A 26,246-nucleotide genomic window follows, 5' to 3' on the forward strand; every position below is an offset into this window, starting at 1 on the left:
CACCCCGACCTCGGGCGTTCCCAGCTGCCAGCTCGAGGTTGGCCTCCGAAGCCCGGCGGCACGTCGAGGGAGCAACACGCGCGTGTGGCGGAGACGCCCCCGGAGAGCCGGGAGGGGGAGCGAGGAAGCGGGCGGGGGCGACCCCACACACCGGCCGGCCCTCTGGGGGCCGCCGCGTCGTCACGCCTGCCTTCCTTCTCGAAGAAGACGCCCGAGCCGCAGCGGAGCCCGACCCCAGACGGCCTCCAGCGAGGGCGGGCGGAGGTTGCGCAGGCAGCGCTGCTGCTCCGGGTTACTGCGGCTGGCGCCGTCGGGGGAGCTTTGCGCCCGCGAGGAGGCGGAGGAGAAGCCGAGCTCGGGAGGGACCGACGCCGCGGCGAGCAGCAGCAGCGCACTTGGCGGACTCCCTCGGAGCTCCTTTCCCAGACGGAGCCGCTGAGACGTCCCCATCGACCGAAGCCCGCGCCGGATCGGAATCCGGATTGGCGCCGAAGCAAGAGCGGGCGGCATTTCTTTCCCTGATGCGTCGGGGGCAACAACCAGCAGGTAATTAGTAGGCGGGCCAGCCAGGGAGGAATCGCGGGGGCCCGAAGTGGCTTGCTTGTCCCCCCCCCCACATCGCCCCCCAAATCTGTTTCCGAAATCTAACATGTGGGTCACAGCGCGCGCCTACCCATACGTGCGCTGTGCCCTGTGGTGTTACTTTCCCCCCTGGATTCTAACATGCCCCCTCCTCAATTTTTTTCTGGTGCTCCCACCCACCACTGACCCAGGAAAGCTTCTGCCCTGATCCAGCTGGGTGCACTTCACGTGTCACGAAACTCCTCCTGCTAGCTAAGCATGCTTTCTTGGGAGTAAGCCCACTGACCGCATGTAAACATGCACAGGATAGCTTGGCTAGCGGCCGGATCCTGTGCATGTTTACTCGGGAGTAAGATCCTCAGCGTTCAGTGCCATGCAGGCTTTCTTGGGAGTAAGCCCACTGAACGCAGGGGTCAGGACCATATTCCTGAATAAAGATGCACAGGATCCGGGGGCTAGCTGCGGATCCTGTGCAAGTTTACTTGGGAGTCAGGTCCTCTATGTTCAATGGGCTTACTCTCAGGAAAGCATGCGTGGTCTTGCAGCCCTAACGCAGCTACCCAGCTGGGATGGGGTTTCTCTGGATTTCCATCTTTGCCCTGATTCCTATAGCACCATTCCCTCTGGTTAGTATATAGTTAAAGTTTAAGGGCACGATCCTACCCAAAGGGGCCCTTTGAAGAATGAAGCCTGTGTGCAGGTGGCAAAGGCTCCAAGCCTCGGCACACCTTCTTGGGAATAAGCCGCCCCAAATAATGCAGTGGGAACTATTTCAGAGGCAACATGCACAGTCTTGCCCTGTGCATATCTCTCATCGAAATCAGTGGAACTCCAAAGTGCTTCTTTTGGCTGGATCGTGCCCTTACTATTTCCACAGCTTATTGTGGAGCAAAGGATGCAGAATGGTTTCCATGACTATGCGGGAGACCACCCATTTCCTAGGGAGGGGGATGTCCAAGATAGGAGGACTGCTTTCTCAGTGGCAGAAGAACATCTGCTTTGCACTCAGAAGGTCCCAGCCAGGTTCAATCCCGGGCAGCATCTGGCTGGGAAGGACTCCTGCCTGAAACCTGAGAGGAGCCGCTGCCAGTCAGTGTAAAAAAGGATCCAAGGAGCTAGAAAACCTAGGAGGACCCCAGCTCTCCGCAGATGTGCTGTCGCCCTCTGGATCAAAACGCTGAGAGTGAGCTGGAGTTGGAGAAGCAAATCAGAAAGAGGTGTCCAAGAGAGACAGAGCTGTAATAACAGGTGGCTTCACCCATTCAGTGGCGCAGCGGGGAACCGCTTGACTAACAAGCAGAAGGTTGCCGGTTCGAATCCCCGCTGCTACTATATCAGGCAGCAGCGATATAGGAAAGATGCTGAAAGGCATCATCTCATACTGCATGGGAGATGGCCATGGTCAACCTCTCCTTTATACTACCAAAGAAAACCACAGGGCTCTGTGGGCACCAGGAGTCAAAATCGACTTGACGGCACACTTTATTTTTATTTATTTATTTATTACATTTTTATATCCCACTCTTCCTCCAAGGAGCCCAGAGTACTAAGTACTACATACTTAGGTTTCTCCTCACAACAACCCTGTGAAGTAGGTTAGGCTGAGAGAGAAGTGACTGGCCCAGAGTCACCCAGCTAGTTTCATGGCTGAATGGGGATTTGAACTCGGGTCTCCCTGGTCCTAGTCCAGCACTCTAACCACTACACCACACTGGCTCTCTTTTACCTTTTTACCTTACTTTACCTTTACCTTTTCACCCATTATATTATTATAATGCTCTCATACAAATCTCTGGTGTGACCACATTTGGAGTACTGCGTATAGTTCTGGTCACCAAATCTTAAGAAGGACATAACTGGAAAAGGTGCAGAAGAGGGTGACCACGATGATCAGGGGCCTAGAGCACCTTCCTTATGAGGCAAGGCTACAACACCTGGGGCTCTTTAGTTTAGTAAACAGACGACTGCAGGGAGACGTGATAGAGGTCTATAAAATCATGCATGGTGTGGAGAAAGTGGAGAGAGATGAATTTTCCTGCCTCTCTCACACCACTAGAACCAGGGGTCATCCCATGAAACTGATGGCCATGAAATTTAGGACCGACAGGAGGAAGAACTTTTTCACACAGCGCATAATCAATCTATGGAATTCTCTGCCACGGGATGTGGTGATGGCCACCATCTGGGATGGCTTTAAAAGGGGCTTAGACAAATTCATGGAGGACCGACTTGAAGCCGGAAGCGTCAAGATAAGATCCAAATACAGGCTGTGGCTGCGCGTATGGCACCTTACTGTTCTCGTATTCAAGTCGGTGTCAAAACCCAGATCGTACAAACGCACACCAAGCCTATATGCAGTGGAGCAATTTTCAGTTGCCATCTGGAAAGCACCCTACTGAATGTCAAGTCAACCTTGCTTTTTTGTTTGGGTCTGAATGGAAGAAGCTCCTAAGGGATTTTTGGCGCTTGATTAAAAGAAAGGATTCTCCCCACCCCCACATAATACACCTGCTTGCAGTCTGAGTTAATGAATATTCAAGGAATAATACTCTCCGTGCCCCCGCACCCCTGCTACCTGCCCCGCTGTTCTCTCCGCCCCCATTAGCTCGGATTAGGATCCCCGGAGGGCTCATAATCAGCCTTGCGCAGCTGAGCTGTGTGAATAGCGCCCTGTGCCACTGCCAACATCTCTGCACTCCTGTTCGTGGTGACAGGACGCCGGAGACCTTGAGGCTTGGGCTGTGAATCAGCTCGTAATTAAAGGAGGAGGGTCCTTTGGGATTGAGGAGCCACGACAAGGAGCCAGACGGGAAGACGCTGGAGCTGTAGATGGCTAGCAGTTGCTTATCTCTCCCTCCCGTGTGCCCAGAAATGACAGTATTCCTGCCTAGAAGTTTCCAGCCCAACATTTCGTGTGCTCTCTGCAGTGTTAAATATAGGCTGCAGACGCAGCGACTGATCAAAACCGGGTGAATGTTGGTTACAGGCTTGTTCAATCTAGGCCCCCCAGTTGGTTTGTGGTTTGTTTTTTGGACTACAACTCCCATAATCCCCAGCCACAGTGACCAATAGCCAGGGATTATGGGAGTTGTAGGCCAACTTCTGCAGGAGGGCCGAAGTCGAACAGGCCTGGTGTAACATGATTGGCAAACCCACATTACTGCGTTGATTCGATCTGAAAATAGGTATCCGTTTTCTCCCTGTGTGGATGCTGCTCATCTTTTTGAGAGCCAGCGTGGTGTAGTGGTTAGAGTGCCGGACTAGGACCGGGGAGACCCGAGTTCAAATCCCCATTCAGCCATGAGACTTGCTGGGTGACTCTGGGCCAGTCACTTCTCTCTCAGCCTAACCTACTTCACAGGGTTGTTGTGAAAGAGAAACTCAAGTATGTACCCCTCTGGGCTCCTTGGAGGAAGAGCGGGATATAAATGTAATAATAATAATAATAATAATTTTAACCAGGGATGCCTCACATTGGATACTGGTAGGAGTTTGGGTCATGGTTCCCCATGCTTGTCCTCAGATGTTTGTGGACTACAACGCTACAACTCCCTCTGCCTGCAGATGAGTGGCATTTCTGTTGGAAGAAGACCCGCGGTCTGAATTGAGTTGGCCCTGACTTTCTGTAAAGTGGGTTGTGGGAGGGGGATTTAAAGCACAGTTTGGGAAAGGTGGAGGCTGGGTCTCACCCCTGGCCGTGGTCTGCTGCCCAAGAGGCTGCTCCACACTATTTTTAGGATAGGAGACGCCTTCGACTCCATTTCGGGAGCTGTGTGGGGGCTCCCGGTTTTTGAGAGTCCGTCAGGTGCTGTCCATGGTTGTGTGCTACGCAGCAGTTGGTCTGGAACAGTGTTTCTCAACCAGCGGTCTGTGGACCGGTGCCAGTCTGCAAGGTGTTGGGTACCAGTCTGTGAGGCATCACTTAATAAAAATCACCCCCCCAAAAACAAACAAACAATTTCGGCTCTTTGGAGTTCATTTCCAGGCAGCCCTTGCTGCTGGATAATGTTCATTTCACTTCCGGAGAGCTGCCTGAAATTGGTTTTTTGGGGGTTGCCTGGAGGTGGGGTTGGGGCTGAGCGGGGCGACCGCCTTACTAACTGCTGGTCTGGGAAACTGCACATGCATAATGTACCGGTCCATGACTCCAAAAACCGTGAGAAACTCTGGTCTGGAGGACTCCCTCCGACCCTCCAGTGGTCTTTAGTGAAGTAGGAGGAAAAGCCCTCCGACGTCCGGCCCAGCTGCTGCAGAGCTGGTGATCTCCGTCCTTTTTTAAAACTCGCACAGGAGCAGGAAACTGGAGGACGCGCCGCTCCTGAACGGGGATCCAAAAGGCTTCTCCTCCTACGCTATGAATGGTTGTGAGAACAGCCCCGATAGCTTCTCTCCAGCTGCGTTCCTCCCAGCTGAGCTCTGAGGCAGGCAAGAAGGCTTTCCGGGAGACGAGGTGGTGTGGAAGATGCGCTGCCTCCCCACCCACTCTGGCTGCGCTTTAAATTTCCGCCCGCCACCACCTCTGCCACCACCTTGCTCCACTTCACGTTGATTCAGCAGCACCGTCATCACTTCTGCTCGCTCCTCTCGAAGCTGCTTCATGTATTTTTCTCAGAGAAATGTTTTTCTCACACGTTTTGCTCATATGGGTTTCTGTCTCAGGAAACCTTGAATGTTCAGTAATGTCCACATACATTAGCATAGGCAGGGTTTCCCCCACCTCTGTGCAAGAAAAACTTCATGTGCAAATTATCCTTAAGCGTGTGTGTGTGTGTGTGTGTGTGTGTGAGAGAGAGAGAGAGAGAGAGAGAGAGAGAGAGAGAGAGAGAGAGAGAGATTTGAAGGCTGGATTCACACAATCACGGTGATCCTGGTTACCACAGAGGTGGTTCACCAGGACCACTGAGCCCTGCAAAGCTGATTGTGAGAACTCAGAATTTCTGATCAACCCTAGTCAGAACTGCTGCAGTTAACTTGCAGGATAGACAACCAGGATCTGGTTTGACCAGGACTGCCTGGAAATTCTGGGTTCTCACCATCAGCTCTGGAGGGCTCAGCGACCCTGTTAACTTTAACCAGGGTAGGTGTGACTGTGCAAACAGCTTTAGAGGTTGTGCATACGACGTGAGTGGGGCAGGGAGGGCAGGCAGGTGGCGGGGGGAGGCAGGGATGAACCTACCTTCCTCCCAGGCGGTCTGCGCTCTCCTTTTTGGTGCACGGCCACATGCCCACATGATCTGTGCTGCTCTGGTCCGCGCAGATCTCTGGAGGCCGGGAAAATTCCTTCAGGAATCTCCGCAGTGCAATGAAGGATCCCCACCACCACCACCACCACAATGCACTCTAAGCACCCGGCTCTGTGTATGCTTGGGCTGAGTGTCCCTACAGAGCTCATCCCCCGCTAAGGGGAATATCTTACAGCAGATTTTGTCCACATGTGGTCACCCATCCAAATGCAATCCAAGGGGAGCTCTGCTTAGCAAACAGGACAATTCATGCTTGCTCCCTCAAGACCAGCTCTCCACCCCACTGAGTTTGGAGCAGGAGGGGAGTGGAGACTGGCAATCTTCTTCACCCACCCCAAGAATCATTTAGTTTTAGAAAAGGAATGGTCTTGCACTTGCTATATGAGGTGTAGGAGGCTGCTAACAGAGCAAAGCAGCGCCTTTAAAAGTGGTGCTTCTCTTATATTTAGCAGGGGAGAGCAGCTGGCCCTATCCAACCCCAGCACAGCATCCCTCGTTCCTGTTGCTGGGTCTGCCTTATGTTTCTTTTTGACTGTGAGCCCTTTGAGGACAGCGAACCATTTTATTTATTTTTCTATGTAAATTGCTTTGAGAACTTTGGTTGAAAAGTGGCGTATAAGTATCTGTAGCAGCAGCAGGAGGATTTCGGGTTTGGATTTGAAGAGAATTTTGTCTATCGCCCTTCTCCAATTTTACCCTGGTTCCTGCTTGTGTTTGTGGTGAGAGCCTACTTGTCTGTTGCCCATTCTGCTATCTTGGGTGGTGCCCTCACATAACTCTGGGTGGTCTTCCTTTCTTTGGCTCATATGTGCTTTTGAGGAACGACTTCTTTGAGGAAGCATCTGTGATGTTCTGCCTTGGTGCAAACAGAGACCACACTGTTGCCCGGCAGAGTCAAGCCCAGAGGAGAGAGAGAGTCAGCAGCCCCAGACAAAGGGTTAATTCTTTTCAGTCATGTGATGAAGACGAGGGTTCACTGCTGTGACAGATGATGCAGAACTTGTCAGGATATTGCGAAAAGCTTTGGACAGGGATTTCCAAACTGCGTGTTGGGAGACCACGGTGTCAGAAACGGATTACGTTAGCCTGCGTCCCTCATCCTTAAAAAAGGGAGGAGCCCATGATGCTTTTTTCTGCGTGGGTCGTTGCTCTTCTGGTTTGGGCTTTCCTCCCACTCAGCTTCTGAGCTGGACCGTCCAAGCACTCTCCATACAGAGGCACAGCAGAACTGCCTCCCCTCAGAAGAGGCTGCTGTCGGATCTCTTTCTGAGTCTCTGCTACTGTCTCTGCCTCCCTCCAGAGCATACCACACCCAGAACAGTACCTCAAGCAGGAACACAGGGGATGGCTTCCTCGGAGTGCAAATCATCTCTATATTTGTTTTTCCTGGGCGTACCCGGTGCTAATCCCATGCGTGGCAGCTCTCGCGAGAGTTCACAAGCAGCTGCCGATTAGCAGTAGGGACAGGAGAAAATAGGGATGCTGGCCTCTGGAGCAGGCAAAAGGGATGTGCAGACAGGTTCGGAGGTTCGAGGATTTGGTTCGGGGGTTCGACCTTCGAACCAACTCCCCCCACCCCCGCAGTTCAGTCAGGACCTGGACCAAACCTCCCCCAAAGTTTGGGGGTTAGCGGACTGCAAATGTTAATTTTTTTTTTAACCTTCTACCCCCCCCCCTCGGGGGAGTTCCTGGAGGCAGTGGGGGTGGTCTGCAGAGGTTCCCCCTCACCCCGCCGGCCTTCTAAATCACCTTCTCTCCCCATTTCGGGCGCTCTTTGGCCAGTTTTCGGCCTTCACCCGGCGGCCATGTTCGGGGCTGGGCACCTGCACACTTGTTGGATGCGAGTGGGTGCAACTTGGCCCGTGCCCCATTTCCCCAGCCAGGGAAGCAAAGTTGTGCCCGGTGGGTGCTCTCTGGGGGCACCCTCTTCTCTCTTATGCTGGGCAGAGGAAGCAGAGGGGTGCGAGATTGACCCCGGGAAGCTCCCAACTGTCTCCCCAGCAGAGGACTTTTGGTCTGTGGCGTCTGCAGTTTCTCTCTTCCTTTCTCATGAGAGACAGAGAGCCATGCAAGCAGAAAATCTAGAGCTGGTCAGATGCTAGCGAGCACCCGGGCTTCTAATCTGTACGATCTTTGCAGGTTTCAGCCGGGTGTCATGCCACAGTGACCACATCCAGTGGGACAGCCGTGTTTGTCGGCTGCAGCAAGAAACAACCAAGCTTCTCAGGACGCCTGAAAGCTGATCACTTTTAGTGCAGAGACAGCTGCTGCTACGACAAGTGTGTTAATCAGCCTTGGGTCCCCAGATGGTGTTGGACTACAACTCTCATCATCCCCTGCCATATTTGGGGTTGTAGTCCACAGACAGCTGGAGGCCCAAGGCTGAGCACCCCTGCTAGTTTGCAAGGTGCCAAAGACTAGAGTTCCCTGTAACAGGGATCCCCAGGTGCTGCTGACTACAACTCCCATCATCCCCAGCTGCAGTGGCCTTTGGCTGGGGATGGTGGGAGTTGTAGTCAGAAACATCTGGGAATCCATGCGACAGACACCACTGTTCAAGAGAAGATCCTTTGTTGTCTGTTCCAAGAAGGAAGAAGTTGCATGTGTTGAAATTCCCTCTTCTGCACGGTTATTAAACAGAAGCCCTGTCATCCTTGGCATCTGGGCTCCCGAGAAAGCATCCAGACTGGGGTTCCTTCAGTGAGAGAGGCCAGGAGAGCTGATCTTGTAGTAACATGCATGAATTGTCCCCTTTGCTAAGCAGGGTCCACCCTGGTTTGCATTTGAATGGGAGACTATATGTGTGAGCACCCTGAGGGGATGGGACTGCTCTGGGAAGAAAGAGCACCTGCCTGCTTGCATGCAGAAGGTTCCAAGTTCCCTCCCTGGCAGCATCTCCAGGATAGGGCTGAGAGAGACTCCTGCCTGCAACCTTGGAGAAGCCGCTGCCAGTCTGGGTTGACAGTACTGAACTAGATGGATCAATGGTCTGACTCAGTATACGGCAGCTTCCTATGTTTGTTTGTTTGTTTGTTTGTTTATTTAACATCTGTTTATACCGCCCCAAACTTACATCTCTGGGCAGTTGACAATAAGATAAAAACAAAGGTAAAACTTTAGTTAAAAACAAAAACAAGACATTTAAAACACAACAATTAATTTAAAAAACCAACAATATTCTAAAAACAACATTAAAACAATCAAAACAATATTAGTTAAAAGGCTGGGTGAACAGATGTGTCTTTAAAGACTTTTTAAAAAGTTGTCAGAGATGGGGAGGCTCTTATTTCACTAGGGAGCGCATTCCAAAGCCTCGGGGCAGCAAGGGAGAAGGCTGTTCCTTTCTGCTTTCTAGCCTTTCATATTTCTTTCAAGGGCAGTTGGGTGGGAGACCATCACGGCACATGACACGGCCTCCCAGCCTCCCTTTACAGCTAGATGCAGTCTTGGCTTTGAGGGAAGGAGTGGCTCGTCCTTGCCACTTGAGTGCTTGTCTTCTTAAGAGAGAAATCCCCAGAGAAACAGAATTTGGGCTCCCCACCCCTCAGAATTTGCATTTCTCGTCTTGATCTTTCCTTCCCCCCCAGGGACTTTAAAGGTCAGCAGAGAGAGCGAGAGCTTCTTTGTTGCCAGGGAGGGGCCCCCCTCCATAGTTGTGCCAGGCGGGTTTGGTTCAGGGGGTGCAGTTTTAGCCAGGCGGGAGTCTTTGGGAAAGCCCCAGCAAGGGGTGCCCTAGCTCCGTACAGGATTTGTGCATCCAGAGTTCAGTAGTCCCAGCACACCTGGGCACCTGTGCTTGAGCACCCCTGAATTAAAAGGATCACCACTAGCGGGGCTGGTAAAGAAACCTCTGCCTGAGTGCTGCTGCCGGCCAGAGTTGCCAGTCCCAGGCTAAAGAGAACAACGCACTGGCCCCTGGCTTCCCTTCATTGCCCTGCAAGCTTCCCTTCTTAACAAGACGGAGGCCACTTTTATCACTATTACCATCTCCTTCCTCTTCTGTTTTTATTTATAAACCATATAATTTCAAAAACCACATCTCAGCTGTCCATTGCACCCTCTGCTCTCTCCATCAGGTGGCATTACCTAACCACACACACACACACACACACACACACACACACACATTAAATGTCTATACCACCTTTCATTAAAACAACCTCAACCTTGTTCACACAAAAGTTAAAACAAGACTGTTAACAAAATATTAAGCTAGAACCTAAAAATACAGCTCTGACTTAAAAGAATTTTTTTAAAAAGCACAATATAACCATAAAAATTACAGAGCAGCAGCAATCATATAAAAGCCTGGGTAAAAAGCCAAGACTTTACATGCTTTCTAAAAACTGTGATGGAGGAGCGGATGGCCATTGGGAGAGCTGTCCAGAGTTTGGGGGCAACAACTGAGAAGGCCCTGTCCCATGTGCATGGCAGCTGAGCTCCCCTCATTGTTGGCACCCGTGGCGGAGGCCCCCCCCCCGATGTCTTCATCAAGTGGGCAGCGGCCCTTGGGAGTAGGTGTTCCCTCAGGTATCCAGGGCCCAAACCGTTAAGGGGTTTAAAGGTCAAAACTGGCACCTTGAATTGAATAATTTCCATATATGGTAGATTTGAATCATGGTAAATTTGAATCCGAGAAAGATCTGCTGCTTCTCTAGGGCATGAAGTCACTTTTGAATTATTGAACTGATCATTGTTAAAAATATGTTCAGAAGAATAACAGTTGAAATCTGATTATTATATTCTCTGTGTGTGTGTGTACACACACACACACACCCCTTTTCACCAGGATAGTCCAATTTAAAAAGTAGTGCATTCAGTTAATTTCAGTGGCAGAATTGTGTATGGAAAATTTCTGATTATTATATTAAGTGTGTGTGTGTTTATACACGCACACACACACACACACACACATATATATTGTGTGTGTATATATATGTGTGTGTGTACACACACATATACACACCTTTTCCCGAGGATAGTCCAGTTTAAAAAGTAGTGCATTCAGTTAATTTCAGTGGCAGGGTTGTGTATGGAAAATTTGGAGTTTTTCAGTAATTGGGAAGTATAACTGTATTTCCCACAGACATACCCCCACACAAATTCTTCAATTGAAAAGCAACTTAACAACAGGCTCGTCAGTAGACTCTTTTGTACAAAAAGATGAGTGACCACAGGAATAGTGTGATGAAATCAAATTTCTCAGCAGTGCAGTCTTTGTGTGTAAATAGTGCTTTCTTCCGGAAAAGTGTGTAGAGGATCGTAGCAAAGTCATCACACCAGACGTGTGTGACTAAACTGAGGGGGAAAAGCCAGACTTGGTGAGAAGACGGGGAAAGAGAAAGGACAGGGAACCAGACAACTATCAGGCAACTTTCCACTCCTGAGTCCCACGTGAAACATCGTGAAATGCTTACAAAAATATAAACCTGCGAGACTTGTGTGTGGGCACACTCGATTACTCGTGTGGTTCCATTACACATGTGGTTCAATTGTGAATCCACAGAAAGTCCTATTAAAGACAGTGGGATTTGCTTCTACCCAACCAATCCATTTTGGCAGACGTAGGACTGGGATGGTAATACTGCAATTCTCAGCACACTAATTTATGGCTCGGTCCCAGAGAACTTAAAGGGACTTACTTCTGAATAAAGGCACATAGACTCACATTGCAAGACATACAGGCCAGTCCCTGCATTCTTACTTGGTAGTACACTTCTTTTTAGTTCAGAGGGATTTACTGCCTAGCCACTGTGGTGGATAGGACCACCACCCTAACATTGTCGCCTTTGGGTGCTGTGTGGAGCCATTCCCAGATAAGCACCGTCTGGGCTTCCCTTGGTGTGTTCTTCTTCCCCTGCACTTGTGCAGACAGGCTGTGGATGCAGCTCTTGTGCAAAAGAGGCAGTGACTGAGAAATGTTACAGATTTGGTTGTGATCCAGATTGTAAGCCAATGATTTGAAGCTATGGGTGCAGGGGGAGCTTGAACAGGAGCAGGGCTATAAACAATTATATCCCGGGCTTTTTAGACCCGGCACAAGAAGGCTCCCTGTTTATGCCGTACTTGAAAGAGACAGTCTTGGCAGGAACAGAGGAAAAGAAATTGCCAAGGGGAAGGGTCTCTTCTTGTTCCTCTGAGAGTTTCGTTCCGCTTCCAAGCTCCATTCATCCGAGGCTTGGCCTCTTTGCTCAGCCTGGCAGCAAGCGAGTGAATTGATTCTCTCTGGGTGGGTTTCATCAAATGGACCGCCTCTCCTTGAGGCCCAGCCAAGCCGAAGACCTCACTGCCCGCTTTTCAGCTGTCCTAAACGGCTGTTGTGTAGCAGGAACTTTTGACCACTTGTAACCCTACGGTCAGCCCCTTTTGACCAAGAGGATTCAAGTCCTGTTCACTTCGGGAGCGCGACCGTCACGGCCACTCCTCGGGGCAACTCTTGCAGGTGCCTCCAGAAGTCTGAGATTTTGGGGAAAGGTTTTAAACACAGTGCGCTGTGAACTGTGTCCGTTGATTCTGGGGAGATGAAGAAAAAGCAGATTTCCAGTTGAATGGGATGACAAAAGGTGGAGATTTTTTGTTTCTGTTTTCCGTCTGCAATTTTAATCGGAAGCTTGTCATGTTCTATCTAATCCGCCTGACGTGGTTTGCAGTGCCTGGTGTGTGACATGAATTGCGAGGCCTGATTGCCACACTTTGCATTCACAACTGCCAGACTGCTGAACTGAAAGGCAGACTGTGTAGAATTCTAAGAATTTTGTGGTGCTTTTTCACAGCCGGTCTGTAGATGAAACAGGAGATGGCAAAGAGCTAGAAATGTGATGGTGGTTTTGCTCAATTTCTTTTCGCACAGCCTGCCTGTTGCATTTGATGTGGTTTGAGATGTATGCCAATTTGATACATCATGTGTATCAAAAACATGATGTGTTTTTGATACACATCAAAAGTGGTTTGATGTGTATGCCAGTCTCTCTCTCTCTCTCTCGCTCTCTCTCTCTCTCTCTCTCTCTCTCTCCCCACTTTAATGTACATTTCTAAGCAAGCAATGTTATCTAACCGGGCACAGGCATTTCAGTAGGGCAGTTCTCATGATTAGCTTGGAGATGCGTCGTACTTGGGAACTGTGCATGCTGCCATGTAGTGATCATGTGAAAGCGAAAAACAAAATGTGGGGGGAAGTGATTGTCTGTTAAGCAGCAGCTGGGCTGGAGGCCTTTCCCTCCTACCTCGTTAAAGGTCTGGGCACAGCTGCTGGGTAGGACACAGAGTCCTCGGGCCCATCTGCTGCTTAGCCCATTATCACTCCCCCCCTGCCCCACAGACCTTGTTTTTCCGCACATGCTCGGTAAACGGGAGCTTGCGCAGCTCCTGAACTTGGGTAGGATGCGTCTCCTCCCTAAGTATGAACTGATCTGGTGTCTGCCAACTGAGTGAAGAGATTTCTATATGGAGAAGCTTCCCATGAGAAGTGTACTTATAAAAGGAATTTCTAGGTGGGCCATAAGGGGGTCTGGGTGGCATGAGAGAAACTGGAATAGGGGTCCATGGCACTGCGTTCTAGAAGCAGGGAGAGAGAATGCCTCGCCTAATAGTATAATATGTCATGTCTTGCTTTATAGTTCGCCATTCAAAAGTTTTCAGAAACTTCAGCTGCAAAAGTCTCACTAAAACTAGTTTTCTGGACCCTGGCAAATTCTTTTCCTTTTTGGGGGCCCAGCTTCACTGGCTACTGGTCACCTTTTGCTGGGGTGATTGATTGATTGATTGATTAAGTGCTGTCAAGTCAGTGTTGACTCTTAGCGGTCACATAGTTAGATTCTCTCCAGGCTGAACTGTGGAAGAAACTTGGCCTTTCAGGTTTCTCAGTGGTGTATTCATTGCTGTCGTAATCGAGTCCATCCACCTTGCTGCTGGTCGTCCTCTTCTTCTCTTTTCTTCAACTTTCCCCAGCATTATGGACTTTTCAAAGGAGTTGGGTTTTTGCATAATGTGTCCAAAGTATGATAGTTTGAGCTTGGTCATTTGTGCCTTGAGTGAAAATTCTGGATTGATCTGTTCTATGATCCATTTGTTTGTTTTCCTGGCTGTCCATGGTCTCCTCAAAAGTCTTCTCCATCACCAAAGTTCAAAAGCGTCAATGCTTTTTCTATCTTGCTTCTTCAAGGTCCAGCTTTCGCATCCATAGAGTGTCACGGGAAAAGCCATGGTCTGAACGATTCTAATCTTTGTAGGTATAGACATGTCACAGCATCTAAATATCCTTTCCAAGGCCTTCATTGCAGCCCTACCAAGTGCTAGTCTGCGGCGTATTTCTTGACTGCTGGATCCTTGACTGTTGATGGTCAATCCTAAAAGGCAGAAGCTCTCCACCACTTCAGTGTCTTCATTATCAATTCTGAGGCTGGTTGCTGTGCCCTTTGTCATTAGTTTAGTCTTTTTTACATTTATTCGTAGTCCCATTTTTTCACTGTGCTCCTTGACTTTCATTACTAGAGCTTGGGTAGGCTCAGTCGAAGTGCTAGTTATTAATTTCAGAGCCCTAAATGGCTTGGAAGCAGGATATGCAGAGATGTCTTCTCCCACACAAGTTTGTCTGTTCTCTGACAACATCAGGGGAGGCCAGCTTGCATGTCTTGCCTCCGTCTGAGTTGCAGTTAGCAGGAACACCGGATATGGTTTTCTCCATTGTTGCACTGAACTTGTGGAACTCCCTGCCTCAGGAGATCAGCCTGGCTCCTTCTCAATGATGGGGTAGATGCCAAATGAAGACCTTCCTGTTTGGGAAGGCATTTGGCCTGACTAATGCATGTATTGTTTGACCTCCCCAGGGGTGCAGCCCTTTCAGGGCTCTCTGCTTAAGTTAGTTAGCTTTTAAAATTGCCATTCTGCACTTGCCGAAATTCTCCCTTCCACACAAGTATCAGAAGTGCAGGTGTTCTCTTGTGCATTTGGTCACCTGGTCCCTGACTGTGCTGTACTGTGGCCTGGATGAGTGAAGCTGCTGTGTGGTTTGGGAGTGTGGGGCGGCTGGAAGGGTGCAGCTGATCGAGCAGATGGCCCTGCTTCTGTTCTGAGTCAGCACAGTCCAGCCCTCGTCAGCTGTTGTGAGAGGCTGTCAGTTCTGTCTTTTCAAGACAGGTGAAGCCATATGAGCATTTTGACTTCAGTCGCACTCTAGGAAAGGAAATGTGATGTGCAAAGATCATTGCTTCTTGCAGAAAAAGGCGGTCCTCTGGGATGTCTCCCTTCTCGGGAAATTACTGTATGGGCTGCCATTATGCAATTAGCTTGCTGCAGATGTTGATCCAGTGCGTGGCAGCTGCAAAGAAGGCTAATTCCCTGCTAGGGGTCATTAGGAAAGGGATTGGAAATGCAACTGCCAATATAGTAATGCCCCTGTACACACTTATGGTGCAGCCATGCTTGGGATACTCTGTACAGTCCCAGTCACCACCACGCCTGAAAAAGGATATTGTAGAGCTAGAAATGGTGCATCAAAGGACAACCAAAATGACCAGGGGCTTGGAGCGACTCCCCTAGGAGGGAAGACTACAGTGTGTGGGCCTTTTTAGTTTAGAAGGAAGGTGGGTCAAGGGGGAATGCACAGCGGGGAAATGCTTGACTAACAAACAGAAGGTTGCCAGTTCGAATCTCCCCTGGTACTGTATCGGGCAGCAGCGAGATAGGAAGATGCTGAAAGGCACCATCTCCTACTGCGTGGGAGACGGCAATGGTCAACCCCTCCTACCAAAGAAAACCACAGGGTTCTGTGGGTGCCAGGAGTCAAAATCGTCTTGACAGCACACTTTACCTTTAAAGGGGTGGCATGATAGAGGAGTATAAATCTATGCGTGGCACGGATAAAGCGGATAGCTTTATATAAAGCAGATAAACCAGAGATCTAGCATGGTGTAGTGGTTAGAGGGCCGGACTAGGACTGGGGAGACCTGAGTTCAAATCCCCATTCAGCCTCATGAGACTTGCTGGGTGACTCTGGGCCAGTCACTTCTCTCTCAGCCTAACCTACTTCACAGGGTTGTTGTGAAATAGAAACTTAAGTATGTAGTACACCGCTCTGGGCTCCTTGGAGGAAGAGCGGGATAGAGAATGTAAATAATAGAGTGACATTTTCCACTCTGTCTCATAATACTAGAACCGAAATGTGGGAGATTCAGGGCAGACAAAAGAAAGGACTTATTTACACAACATGTAGCTAAATTACAGAATTCGCTGCCCCCGGATGCAGTGGTGGCCACCAATCTAGAGGCTTTTAAAAGGGGATTAGACCAATTCATGGAGGAGACGGCTGTCAGTGATGACCCGTCATTGCTTGCTGGGGTCCGGATACGTCGCTGCACACCAAGAGGTGCTGGGCAGTGCCAATTCAAGGGGGCGGCTGGTTGCTCTCTTTACCCTGCTTGCGGGATCCAGATGTACCTAGTTGGCCACTGAGTGAGGTGCGATGCTTGCCTGGGTGGGTCTTTGGCCTGCTCCAGCAGGGCTTTTCTTATGTTCTGAAGTATCCTGAGATGATTGCTAACTTGCTAACTAATAATTTGCCTGCTAACTTGGCAAAGAGGCACCTTTTAATGTGGCAGTTCTCTTTATTTATTTATTATCTATTTAGCAGGGATTGAGGAGCTGGCCCCAGCACAGTACCTCCAATTACAGATCCTGGTGTCTATCTGATGTTTCTTTTTAGATTGTGAGACCTTTGGGGACAGGGTGCCGTCTTATTTGTTTGCTATTTCTCTGTATAAACCGCCCTGAGCCATTTTTGGAAGGGCAGAATAGAAATTGAATCACACACAGACACACTAACAACAACAACAGTTGTTGTGTGTGTGACAGAGGGAGAGGGAGACAGACACACAAACTGGTTTACTTATGTGTAAAGATTTTATGCGGAACGAATAGGCTGCAAGCCACACCCCCAGGATGCTTGGCCACACCCCCTCCACAGTCACAAGGCATGTCTCCACTGGTGAAAAGTTGAAGGGCAGCCATTCATTCCTGTGGGGAAATTTAAAATTTGTTGATTGGAGGCGGGTGATGTTGAAGGGAGGGCAAAGAACTACCCACCAGACACGGCTGGGCATGGCCCAGCCTACAGTGACAGAGACATTATGGGTGGCAATGGGAGAGCTGGTCTGGTGGTAGCAAGCATGACCTGCCCCCTTAGCTAAGCACGGTGTGCCCTGGTTTGCATTTGAATGGGAGACTAGAAGTGTGAGCACTGTAAGATGTTCCCCAGAGGAAGGCTCCAAGTTCTCTCCCTGGCATCTCCAAGACAGTGCCAAGAGAAACTCCTGCCCGCAACCTTGGAGAAGCTGCTGCCATACATAATGCCTTCACCTGTGTAGACCATACTGAGCTTGATCGAAGGCAGCTTCCTGTGTGGGTGGGCAAGAGGGGCCCCCCACCTCTGACTTTAGCTAAGTCGGTGCAAATACACGCCCTCCTTGCTGTCTCCCCCAAGCAAGCAAGCCAAAAGCCTGGCAGGTGGTGACCACAAGAATTGAAGGGCTTCCCCCTTTGCCCCCTAACAATTCACCAAAAGTGACTCATCTATGGGCCATTGTTTCCACCAAGCCAACGGCTTCCAGATGACGCTATCTCTGCTGACAGCCCTTTCTCTGTGGTTTCTGATCTCGCTCTCTCTCGCTCTCTCTGACTGTGTGTGCCCCTTCCTCCTGGAAGCCTCCCTAATTGTAACAGTGCAGCACCCCCTATTAAAATTCCACCTCAGACTGTGCACGCACAACCGCTGCAAGCCTCCGTTATCTTGCAAGGTCAGGCTGGGTAAGCTTTCCTCCCTCCAAGGCCCGCAGAGCCAAGATGTCTCATTTGTCAGCATCCCGCGTCCCGGAACTGGCTTTTCCTGCGCTGTGGCAGAACAAACAGCCTTATCTCCACCCTCCACCGCCCATTCCAAATGGGCGTTGGAAGTTTATTTAGAGCATTTCCCAAGGAGCACCACAGTGGCTTCAGCCGGCTGCATTCGGAACAATGGGGCCTCCAAAGGGCCTGCTTTGTCAGAGCCGGAGTGAGGACAGAGGGTGTTCCCGAGGGAGGTGAGATAAGTGTGTGTGTGTGGGGGGGAATGCCGTGCAAAGGGAGGGCTTCCTGACTTACCTTCCTGTCTCTAGCAGCGTGAGGCCTCCTCACCAGCCATGCAAAGGAAGACCAGCAAAGAGGCCGAGGATGTCACAGGCAAAGGTGCCTTGTCCACCCAAATCTATCTCTCCAAAGGACTAACTGAGGCGGCAGTTCTCGGGCTTGGGACTCCAGATGTAGTTGGCATTCAGCTCCCATAATCCCTGGACACAATGGCTGAATGCTTGAGTCCCCAGATGTGGTTGGACTTCAACTCTTGAAGTCCAACCACATCTGGGACCCAGGCTTTTGGCCATTGTGGCTGGGAATTATGGGAGTTGAAGTCCAACCACATTTGGTGATCTAAATTTGAGAATCCCAGAACTAAAGATAATTCCAGATGGGGGGTTTCACCCACGATTGTCACCCTACTTACACTTCATGAGGGGCGTCCACATAATGGCCTGGTCCACACAGTCATTCAGATCTAGGTTTAATGTGATTGGGGGCACACACAGGCGGTTCTCTGACCTTGGCTGCGCACCCCTCAGACACTGCTTTGAATGCAGAAGGTCCCTGGGGAGGAGAGCCGGTCTTGTGATAGAAAGCATGAATTGTCCCTTTTGCTAAGCAGGGCCCACCCTGGTTTGCATTTGAATGGGAGACTACATACATCCCCCTTAGGGGATGGGGCCACTCTGGGAAAGGCATCTGCATGCAGAAGGCTCCCGGTTCCCTCCCTGGCAGCATTTCCATATGGGGGTGAGAGAGACTCCTGTCTCCTTCTCCTGCCTTGGAGAAGCTGCTGCCAGTCTGTGTAGACAACCCTGAGCTAGATGGATCCATGGTCTGACTCGGCAGAACGCTATCTCTGTGCAATGAATGAGAAAAAGAGCAGCAGAGAAAGAGCAGGAGATGGGGAGAGGTGGAGTGCTGGCTCCAAAGAAATATTCCTCTCCAGATCTTCTGGCTGTTGGAGAGGATATTTGCCCACATGGGGTGGCAGGTTCAGAAGGCAGCATGGCTTTTGGGGCTCCTGCCATCCCAGCTCCTTCCTGCCTGACCTGGCTCAGGGGTCCTCACGTTCACTGGCCTTTCCTCCCTCCGTGACATTAGAAAGGACTGCCAGAGCCTACTCAAGTGGGTGCCATCCCTGGGAGTCGTCTCGGTTGGACTTAAAACACAGGACATCCTACCTGTGAATAGTGTGGGGGCAACTTGGCCATGGAAAGGCTTCCTCTTTATAGCAGGGGAAGCGGCCGGGCTTGATTTGAGTTGTGGGACACAGTCTGTGGCAATCCTTTTGGGCCAGTTCCTCTCCCGTTTCTGGTATTCAGTTGTACTGACCTGCCACTCATGTCGGACTTCTCGTTTTTGTTAGACATCCCTGGATGCTTTGGAGAAGCGCTCCGAAGGTAGCTCAAGGCTAGGCTATTGTTCTTGGGAATAATCATCAGGGATTATTCCAGACAGTGATTATTTATTTATTTAACATATTTTTATACCCCCCAAAACTTGCGTCTCTGGGCGGTTTACAAGAAGATAAAAACACAAGTCAAACATTAGTTAAAAACAAAAACAAAACAAGAAATTTAAAACACAACAATTTAAAATTTTAAAACAGTAGTCTAAAAACAACATTAAAACAATCCAAACAATATCAGTTAAAAGCCTGGGCGAACAGATGCGTCTTTAAAGACTTTTTAAAAGCTGTCAGAGATGGGGAGGCTCTTATTTCACTAAGGAGTGCATTCCAAAGCCTCGGGGCAGCAACAGAGAAGGGCCGTCCCTGAATAGCCTCCAGACGAGCCGGTGGCAAATGCAGACGGACCTCAAGACATGTGACACGTGAAAAGCTTGTGCACAAGTTCTAAGTGAGAGCTTACTCACCCTCCATACACTTCTGCAGCCTTCCATTTTCTTTCCCGGTGGGATCTCACAGGCTGTTCAGATGCCAGGTAGGGTGAATGAAATTGCATGATTTCTGCAGTGCCACCTGCTGGCCAGCTGTTGCTTTCTGAGAATAACCCAACCCCTTTAATTACTACTACTCCTTTGGTGCATGGGGAAAGAGTGGGTCAGAGATGGCTGGCAGATGGGGCTGCAGAAATCATGCAAAGTCCTTGCTGGACATCTGAACAATGCATAAGATTCCCCTGGGAAAGAAGCTGGAAGCCAGTGGGAGTGTGTGGAGAGTGAGTAAGTTCACTTAGAACTTGCACACAAGATCTTCACATGGCACATATTGTTGTCCTCTGGAAGAACCGTCTAATAGGAAATTCCAGGAACTCCATTTGCTGGAAGGAGTAGGGTGGGGTGGGGTGGGGTGGGGTGGGTTAGGGGAATGCAATCAGATGCTGATTAGCTAGGCTCATGACTCCTGTCCTCCTGAGAGCAGAAATATTTTGCACCTTTTTACTGGTCCTCTGATGTTCTGCTTGCCAACTTTCTACCTGGGTGAGAACACAAATCCTAGGTATGGACAAGCATTTCCTTTCACTGTGAAATCCCATGATTTGGAATGGTTGGGCTCTAATGTCCTATATGAAAGGCGGAATATATTTGGACATTTTAAAATGAACACGCCCAGCTATTTATTTAGCAGTTCAGCTTGAAGGAAGCTTCTCTGCATCTTGATCCTGATTCAGAGAAAATCTAAAACTTCCACATCACAGAGTTCCGTGGGTCCTTTTTCCCATACTTAAAAAGGAAAAGAAATCTGCTGTCAGGAGTGGGAAAGTGGCGGGGAGAAGGGTTGCTTAACCCTTTCTTTCCCTGATGTTTTCTGCTAAAAATCACTTCCTTCCCCAGCTGCTTTTCTCCCTATGGAGGAGAACTCCCCTTGTAACCATGATTTGCAAATTCACCTTAAACCATGGTTGTAGTTTATGATGTATTGAGTAATATAATGGTGTTAACTGTGGTCTGCTTGGATGCATTTGTAACACAACCCTTGTGGTTAATACCAGGAAGGGGAAGGGGAAGAGAAAGAGTTAGGGGAAGGGGAAGGGAGGGGAGGTAACTTGTAAGTGAGGAGAAGGCACACACCCAGTGCTGCATTTTCCAGTGACCACAAAGTGAACTGAGCCCTCAAACTGCAGAAGAATGTTACGAACATAGGAAGCTGCCATATACTGAGTCAGACCATTGGTCTATCTAGCTCAGTATTGTCTTCACAGACTGGCAGCAGCTTCTCCAAGGCTGCAGGCAGGACTCTCTCTCAGCCCTGTCTTGGAGATGCTGCCAGGGAGGGAACTTGGGACCTTCTGCATGCAAGCAGGCAAGTGCTCTTCCCAGAGTAACCCCGTGCCCTGAGGGGAATATCTGACGGTGCTCAAATGTAGTCTCCCATTCAAATGCAAACCATGGTTGATCCTGCTTAGCAAAGGGCAATTCATAGGAACATAGGAAGTTGCCATGTACCGAGTCAGACCCTTGGTCCATCTAGCTCAGTATTGTCTTCCCAGACTGGCAGCGGCTTCTCCAAGCTTGCAGGCAGGAGTCTCTCTCAGCTGTCTTGGAGATGCTGCCAGGGAGGGAACTGGGAACCTTCTGCATGCAAGCATCCAGATGCTCTTCCCAAAGTGGCCCCATCCCCTGAGGGGAATATCTCACAGTGCTCCCACCTGCAGTCTCCCATTCAAATGCAACCAGGGCAGGCCCTGCTTAGCAAAGGAGACAAGTCATGCTTGCTGCCCCAAGGCCAGCTCTCCTCCTCCTAAGGCCGGGTGGGAGAGTCGGGATCCCTGCAGATCCTTGCGCTCCACCCGAGCAGCCTCGCCCACGCTAGGCTACTCAGGAGACCAGCCTCGCCGTGTGCTGACTACAAGATGCCTAACTAGCTTGTGTGTGAGCTGTGTGTCTTGCGTCATGGGTGAGTGGCCGTGGCTGGCTTCCTCAGTGGCACAGGAAAGGCAATTGGGCCAACACCTGATCGGTGACTGTGGGGGAAATCCTCGTGTGTGTTCCTGTCGCAGAAATGTCAGTCATTGTCTGCAACAGAACGCGGGGCTGGGAAACCCCCAGAACGGCGGAAAGATTTCCACGCAACAAACAGAACCCCAGATATTCATTCTCTCATTGCTTTTGCCAGTCATAGCAAAAATATCTGCTCTGTGATGGAAAGTGTGAAGTTTCAACTTGATATTGAAAAAGTACCTTGCACCAGGCGGCAGGCAAGTGCCTGCATTAATTACTAACATCTAACAAATCCGGAAGGCGGTGGCGGGCAGGGGGGGTGGAATTTGTGCACGAGGAGCGCCAGTTGTGCATTCAGCTTCTAAGTGCAGCGAATGTTGGACGACGTGCAGCGTCCTTTTCTCTTTGAGCCAGTGTTGCAGAGAATTCACCCCCCTGCCAGGGTCATATCAGCCTTTATGAATTGGACATGCCTGCCCAAGAGCTTTGTCATGTGGCAAGGAGCCGGACCTCATGAAACCAAGGCCAGGCAGTGTGGTCCAGAGCACAAGAGAATGTGCACGGCAGCACTCTTGTGGGCTCCACCTTCCATCTCTGAAGGGTCTTCCCTCTGAATATCCCTCCAGAAAGGATGAAAGACCTTTTCTCTTTCCAATTAAGACAAGTATGTGCTGTAAAACCTGTGCAAAAGAGCTACACCATCAGCACACAAGGGGTCTGTTTATATACATCTATGCACTTCCATGCTCCATGAGTTCTCTTTGATGTGCCTTGGGGCACAGGCCCGTGCAGGTAGTGCAGAAATAAAATTAGCTCGGTGGGTTCAAAACCTTGCCTCCTGCAGCAATTAAAATTCTTGTGCCAGGGAAGGGGGGAGCAAAGGAACCGTCAGTACCGCGACAGATTCTCTTCACACAAGAGCTTCCCCCACAGGGCTTCAGACCCTGCACAGAAATTGGCTGGAGCTGGTGCTGAATGCAGTTGTTCTTTGGATGGGGCACAATACCTTTCCCATGTCAGACTGAAACTTCAATCTCCTCTCCATCTGGGTTTATGTTCCAGCTCTGAGTCAGTTCTGGAGACTGTGGTGGCGGGGGAGGGCTCAGTGGTCTTTTCTTCCTCTCCTCATCCTTGCCCAGGTTGACATTTTGCCAGAAGAGCCGGAGGAACCAACTTATTTTTGTGCACATCCCCTAATGCGAGACCAGCTCAGCGAGAGCAATTGTGCAAGCCCAGATGTCTGGATTTTGGAGGAGCACGCAGAAGGAGCAGTTTGTTATTTTTAGGCATTTTTGTCGTGCACACAGAGATGCTCGTCTTTGTGTGTGTGTGTTTATATTTATTACTAGTAGATGTGGCCCGTTGTTGATTGGGCAAAGTCATTTTGCATTGATTAGACTTATAGAAAAGTTGCAGAATGATGACTGTTGTTCCTTAGTGACCCTGGCTGGGTTTTTTAATGTGTAGGCAGAGGACCATTCCTTTGTTAGGTTGCTGGCTAATACTGCAGGAGGGCTGATGTTTCACAAATGGGAGCTAATAGTTAGGAGGTGGTTCCTGATAGCTGGGGATCTCTCTCTCTATTTGAATAAGATACCCATCCGGGTTTGAAGAAGGCAGTAGTCCTCTAGCTGGAGGGAGGGGACAGAGGTAGAGAGAGGGGTGTGTGTGTGTGTGTGTGTGTGTGTGTGAGAGAGAGAGAGAGAGAGAGAGAGAGAGAGAGGGGAGATGTAAGTTGGCATTTTGGAAGGAAAAGACCAGCAAGAGAGTTTCCAGCTGTAGTTAGCTGAAACTGGGGTTGTAGTCTTGGAGGGGGTGGGGGACTACTTAAGACAAATACTGCCTTAGAAAGTGCCTCTTTGCCTCCATTTACTCTCTGCTTGTGGATTTGTCAAGAAAGCAAATATTACAAAGATGCGGTACATTTTGGTGCAGTCCCTGGAATTTCTTGCCACTCAGTTTTTCAACCCAGTTCCTGCTAATCTGGCATTTGTGGTATTAATCTGGACTGTTTTAGATTGATTTTGTGGCTCACTCCGGTAAGTTCCTGTGTGGGCTTATAAAAGGTTTCAACTTATAGAAAGGTTTCAACTTGATTAAAATAAAAATTGCTCCCTCCATTCAGTCCTACCCAGATGAGGTAACTTCCGCTTCTGTGTATTCTCATGGCATCAGGGTTGTCATTAGATGCACACTTTGCAAAACAGCTGACTCAGACAGAAACCAGGCAAATGGCATTTTGACTTTCCTAAAAGTCACCTAAAAATGTCTGTAAAATTAGGGCCAGTGTCTGTCTGGGTTGGTGGATGTCTGTCAAAAGATGCTCACCACAGCCTTTGGGTACCTGCTATTTTTAAAAATGCAGGGCTCAGTTTGAATCACAGGCTGAGGTTGCACTGAAATCTCCCGATGCAACACAGGCAGAGCCCAGCTGCACCTTACATCGAAGGCATGGTTTGGCCCTGAGTGAGATATAGCAGTACAGATATAGCATGCACGTAAAACCCCCAGCATACATTAGGCAAACTGTGATACTGTCCCCTTGTCCCAACGGACGCGTTAAGGATGTGCTTAAATCTCTGCCACTGATGTCCATGGAACTTAGAACTGCTTGCTGCTTATCACATTGATATACCGCCTGATATGTGCATCCTTATTTTAACACATAAGTTAAAATACAACAAATATAAAACAGGATAAAATGATTAATAATATTTTATTATCTAAAGCAGACTATTTAAAAATAAATAATTAAAAGCCTGAGAAAACAGGTGCGTCCCTCTCCATCCCCAGCACAGCATCCCTCCAGTGGCTGTTGCTGGTGCATATTTTATGTTTCTTTTTTAGATTGTGAGCCCTTTGGGGACAGGGAGCCATCTTCTTCCCCTCCCTCCCTCCCTCCCTCCCTCCCTCCCATATCTATTTATCTATGTGAACCACTTTGGGAACTTTTGTTGACAAGCAGTATATAAGTAATCATCATATTCGTATTCTTAAGGGTCTTTTTAAAAACAGCCAGAGATGGAGAAGCTCTGGTTTTGACAGGGAGTGCGTTCCAGAGCCCTGGGGCAACCACAGAGAAGGCCCGGTCCCGAGTCACCACCAAATGAGCCGGTGATAGCCGTAACTGGACCACCACAGATGATCCGGGTGGGAGGGTTCGTGACAGAGAGGGCCTCCTTAATAGGTGGGAGAGTTCATGACACAGAAGGCCCTCTCTTAAATACCCTGGACCCAAGTCATTATAGGCTTTATAGGTAATAACCAGCACTTTGTGATTATGACTGGATTGTCCCGTAAAACTTTCAGGAACAGTTTACCACGGCTTCTCAAACTTGGGTCCACAGATTTTGTTGGACTACAATCCCCATCCTCCTCAGCCTTCAGCCCTTGTGTCTGGGGATAATGAGCGTTGTAGTCCAGCAACATCTGCGACTCAAGTTTGTGCAGCTTTAAGTTATGAGCTGCACATGCCATTCCAGCTTCAGTAAACTCTTCACAACTGCCCTTTGTCTTTGCAGAAACCAACGGACGGGATTTCAAATTCCACACTTCCAGGCAGTTCCAGTGGAGCTGAAGAAGAGCTGAAGCTTCATGATGGGGCAGTGCAATAAAGCCGAGGGAGCCCTTTGACTCTCCAGACCTCTGTTGCAAAACAAGCCCTCTCTGGCAGAATGCCTCCCGCTCTGAGTGAACTACCCAGGAGGCTTTTCTTCCTGCTCACGCTCCTTTCTGAGCTGCAAGGTAATGGAAGGCATTTTTGTTGGTTCTGTCACTCATGGAGCAAGCGGGATTGCATTTGCAAGCAGGATTGCAAATTTGCTAGTGAAATCCTTCCCATCAGGGCTCCCCTGCCTTTTAAAACAAGTGTACCTCTTCCGTCACAAATCCTTAGCTCAAGTACCCCATAGAGATTTGTACACACTTAAAAGTTACAGTCACAGGCCTACTCGTCACTGGCTGACATCCAGACTTACTTGCTCATGAATACTCCCTCTGAAATTAATAGAATACGTAAACTTGTCCCATTAATTTCAGTGAGACTGCTTATGAGTAACTTAATCTGGATGTAAGCCAGTGATTGGAATGGCTCGTCTCACAGCTGTGACATGTAAGTGTGTGTGCACCTCTGTACACAGATATATATATATACACACACACACACACACACAATCACAAATATAAGTGTTATAGTTAGGGAGAGAGGCTGCTACAGTCCCTGGCCCATATCCGCACTCAGAACAAGTATTGTTGAAATGAATGAGATGAGTTTACTTGTCCCATTAACTTCAGTTGGAGTACTAAGTGCTAGTTTTATGAAACCTGTCAATCAGGCTGTGGGGAGGGGTATGCTGAGCTTCAGCATGTAGCCAACCAATCAGGAGCAAAGGAGGAGAGTCTTCACCCTCC

General features: G+C 49.3%; 1 protein-coding gene across 3 annotated transcripts in view; it reads left to right on the forward strand.

The window, feature by feature from the left end:
• Positions 1–241: 241 nt before the first annotated feature.
• ADGRG1 (adhesion G protein-coupled receptor G1) overlaps positions 242–26,246 on the forward strand; it is a 43,593-nt gene continuing 17,588 nt past the window's right edge. Inside the window, exons 1-2 of one of the 3 annotated variants that reach the window (XM_053271521.1) lie at positions 242–546; positions 25,358–25,580. In XM_053271521.1, coding sequence (XP_053127496.1) covers positions 25,511–25,580 — 70 coding nt within the window. In that variant the 5' untranslated portion in view covers positions 242–546; positions 25,358–25,510. Of the gene's footprint in view, positions 547–12,240; positions 12,389–17,817; positions 17,897–25,357; positions 25,581–26,246 lie in introns of those variants that run through there. The other 2 variants (XM_053271522.1, XM_053271523.1) reach the window with 2 other exon arrangements.

The sequence above is a fragment of the Hemicordylus capensis genome, chromosome 9 (genome assembly GCF_027244095.1).
Source record: "Hemicordylus capensis ecotype Gifberg chromosome 9, rHemCap1.1.pri, whole genome shotgun sequence".
Taxonomy (NCBI): domain Eukaryota; kingdom Metazoa; phylum Chordata; class Lepidosauria; order Squamata; family Cordylidae; genus Hemicordylus; species Hemicordylus capensis.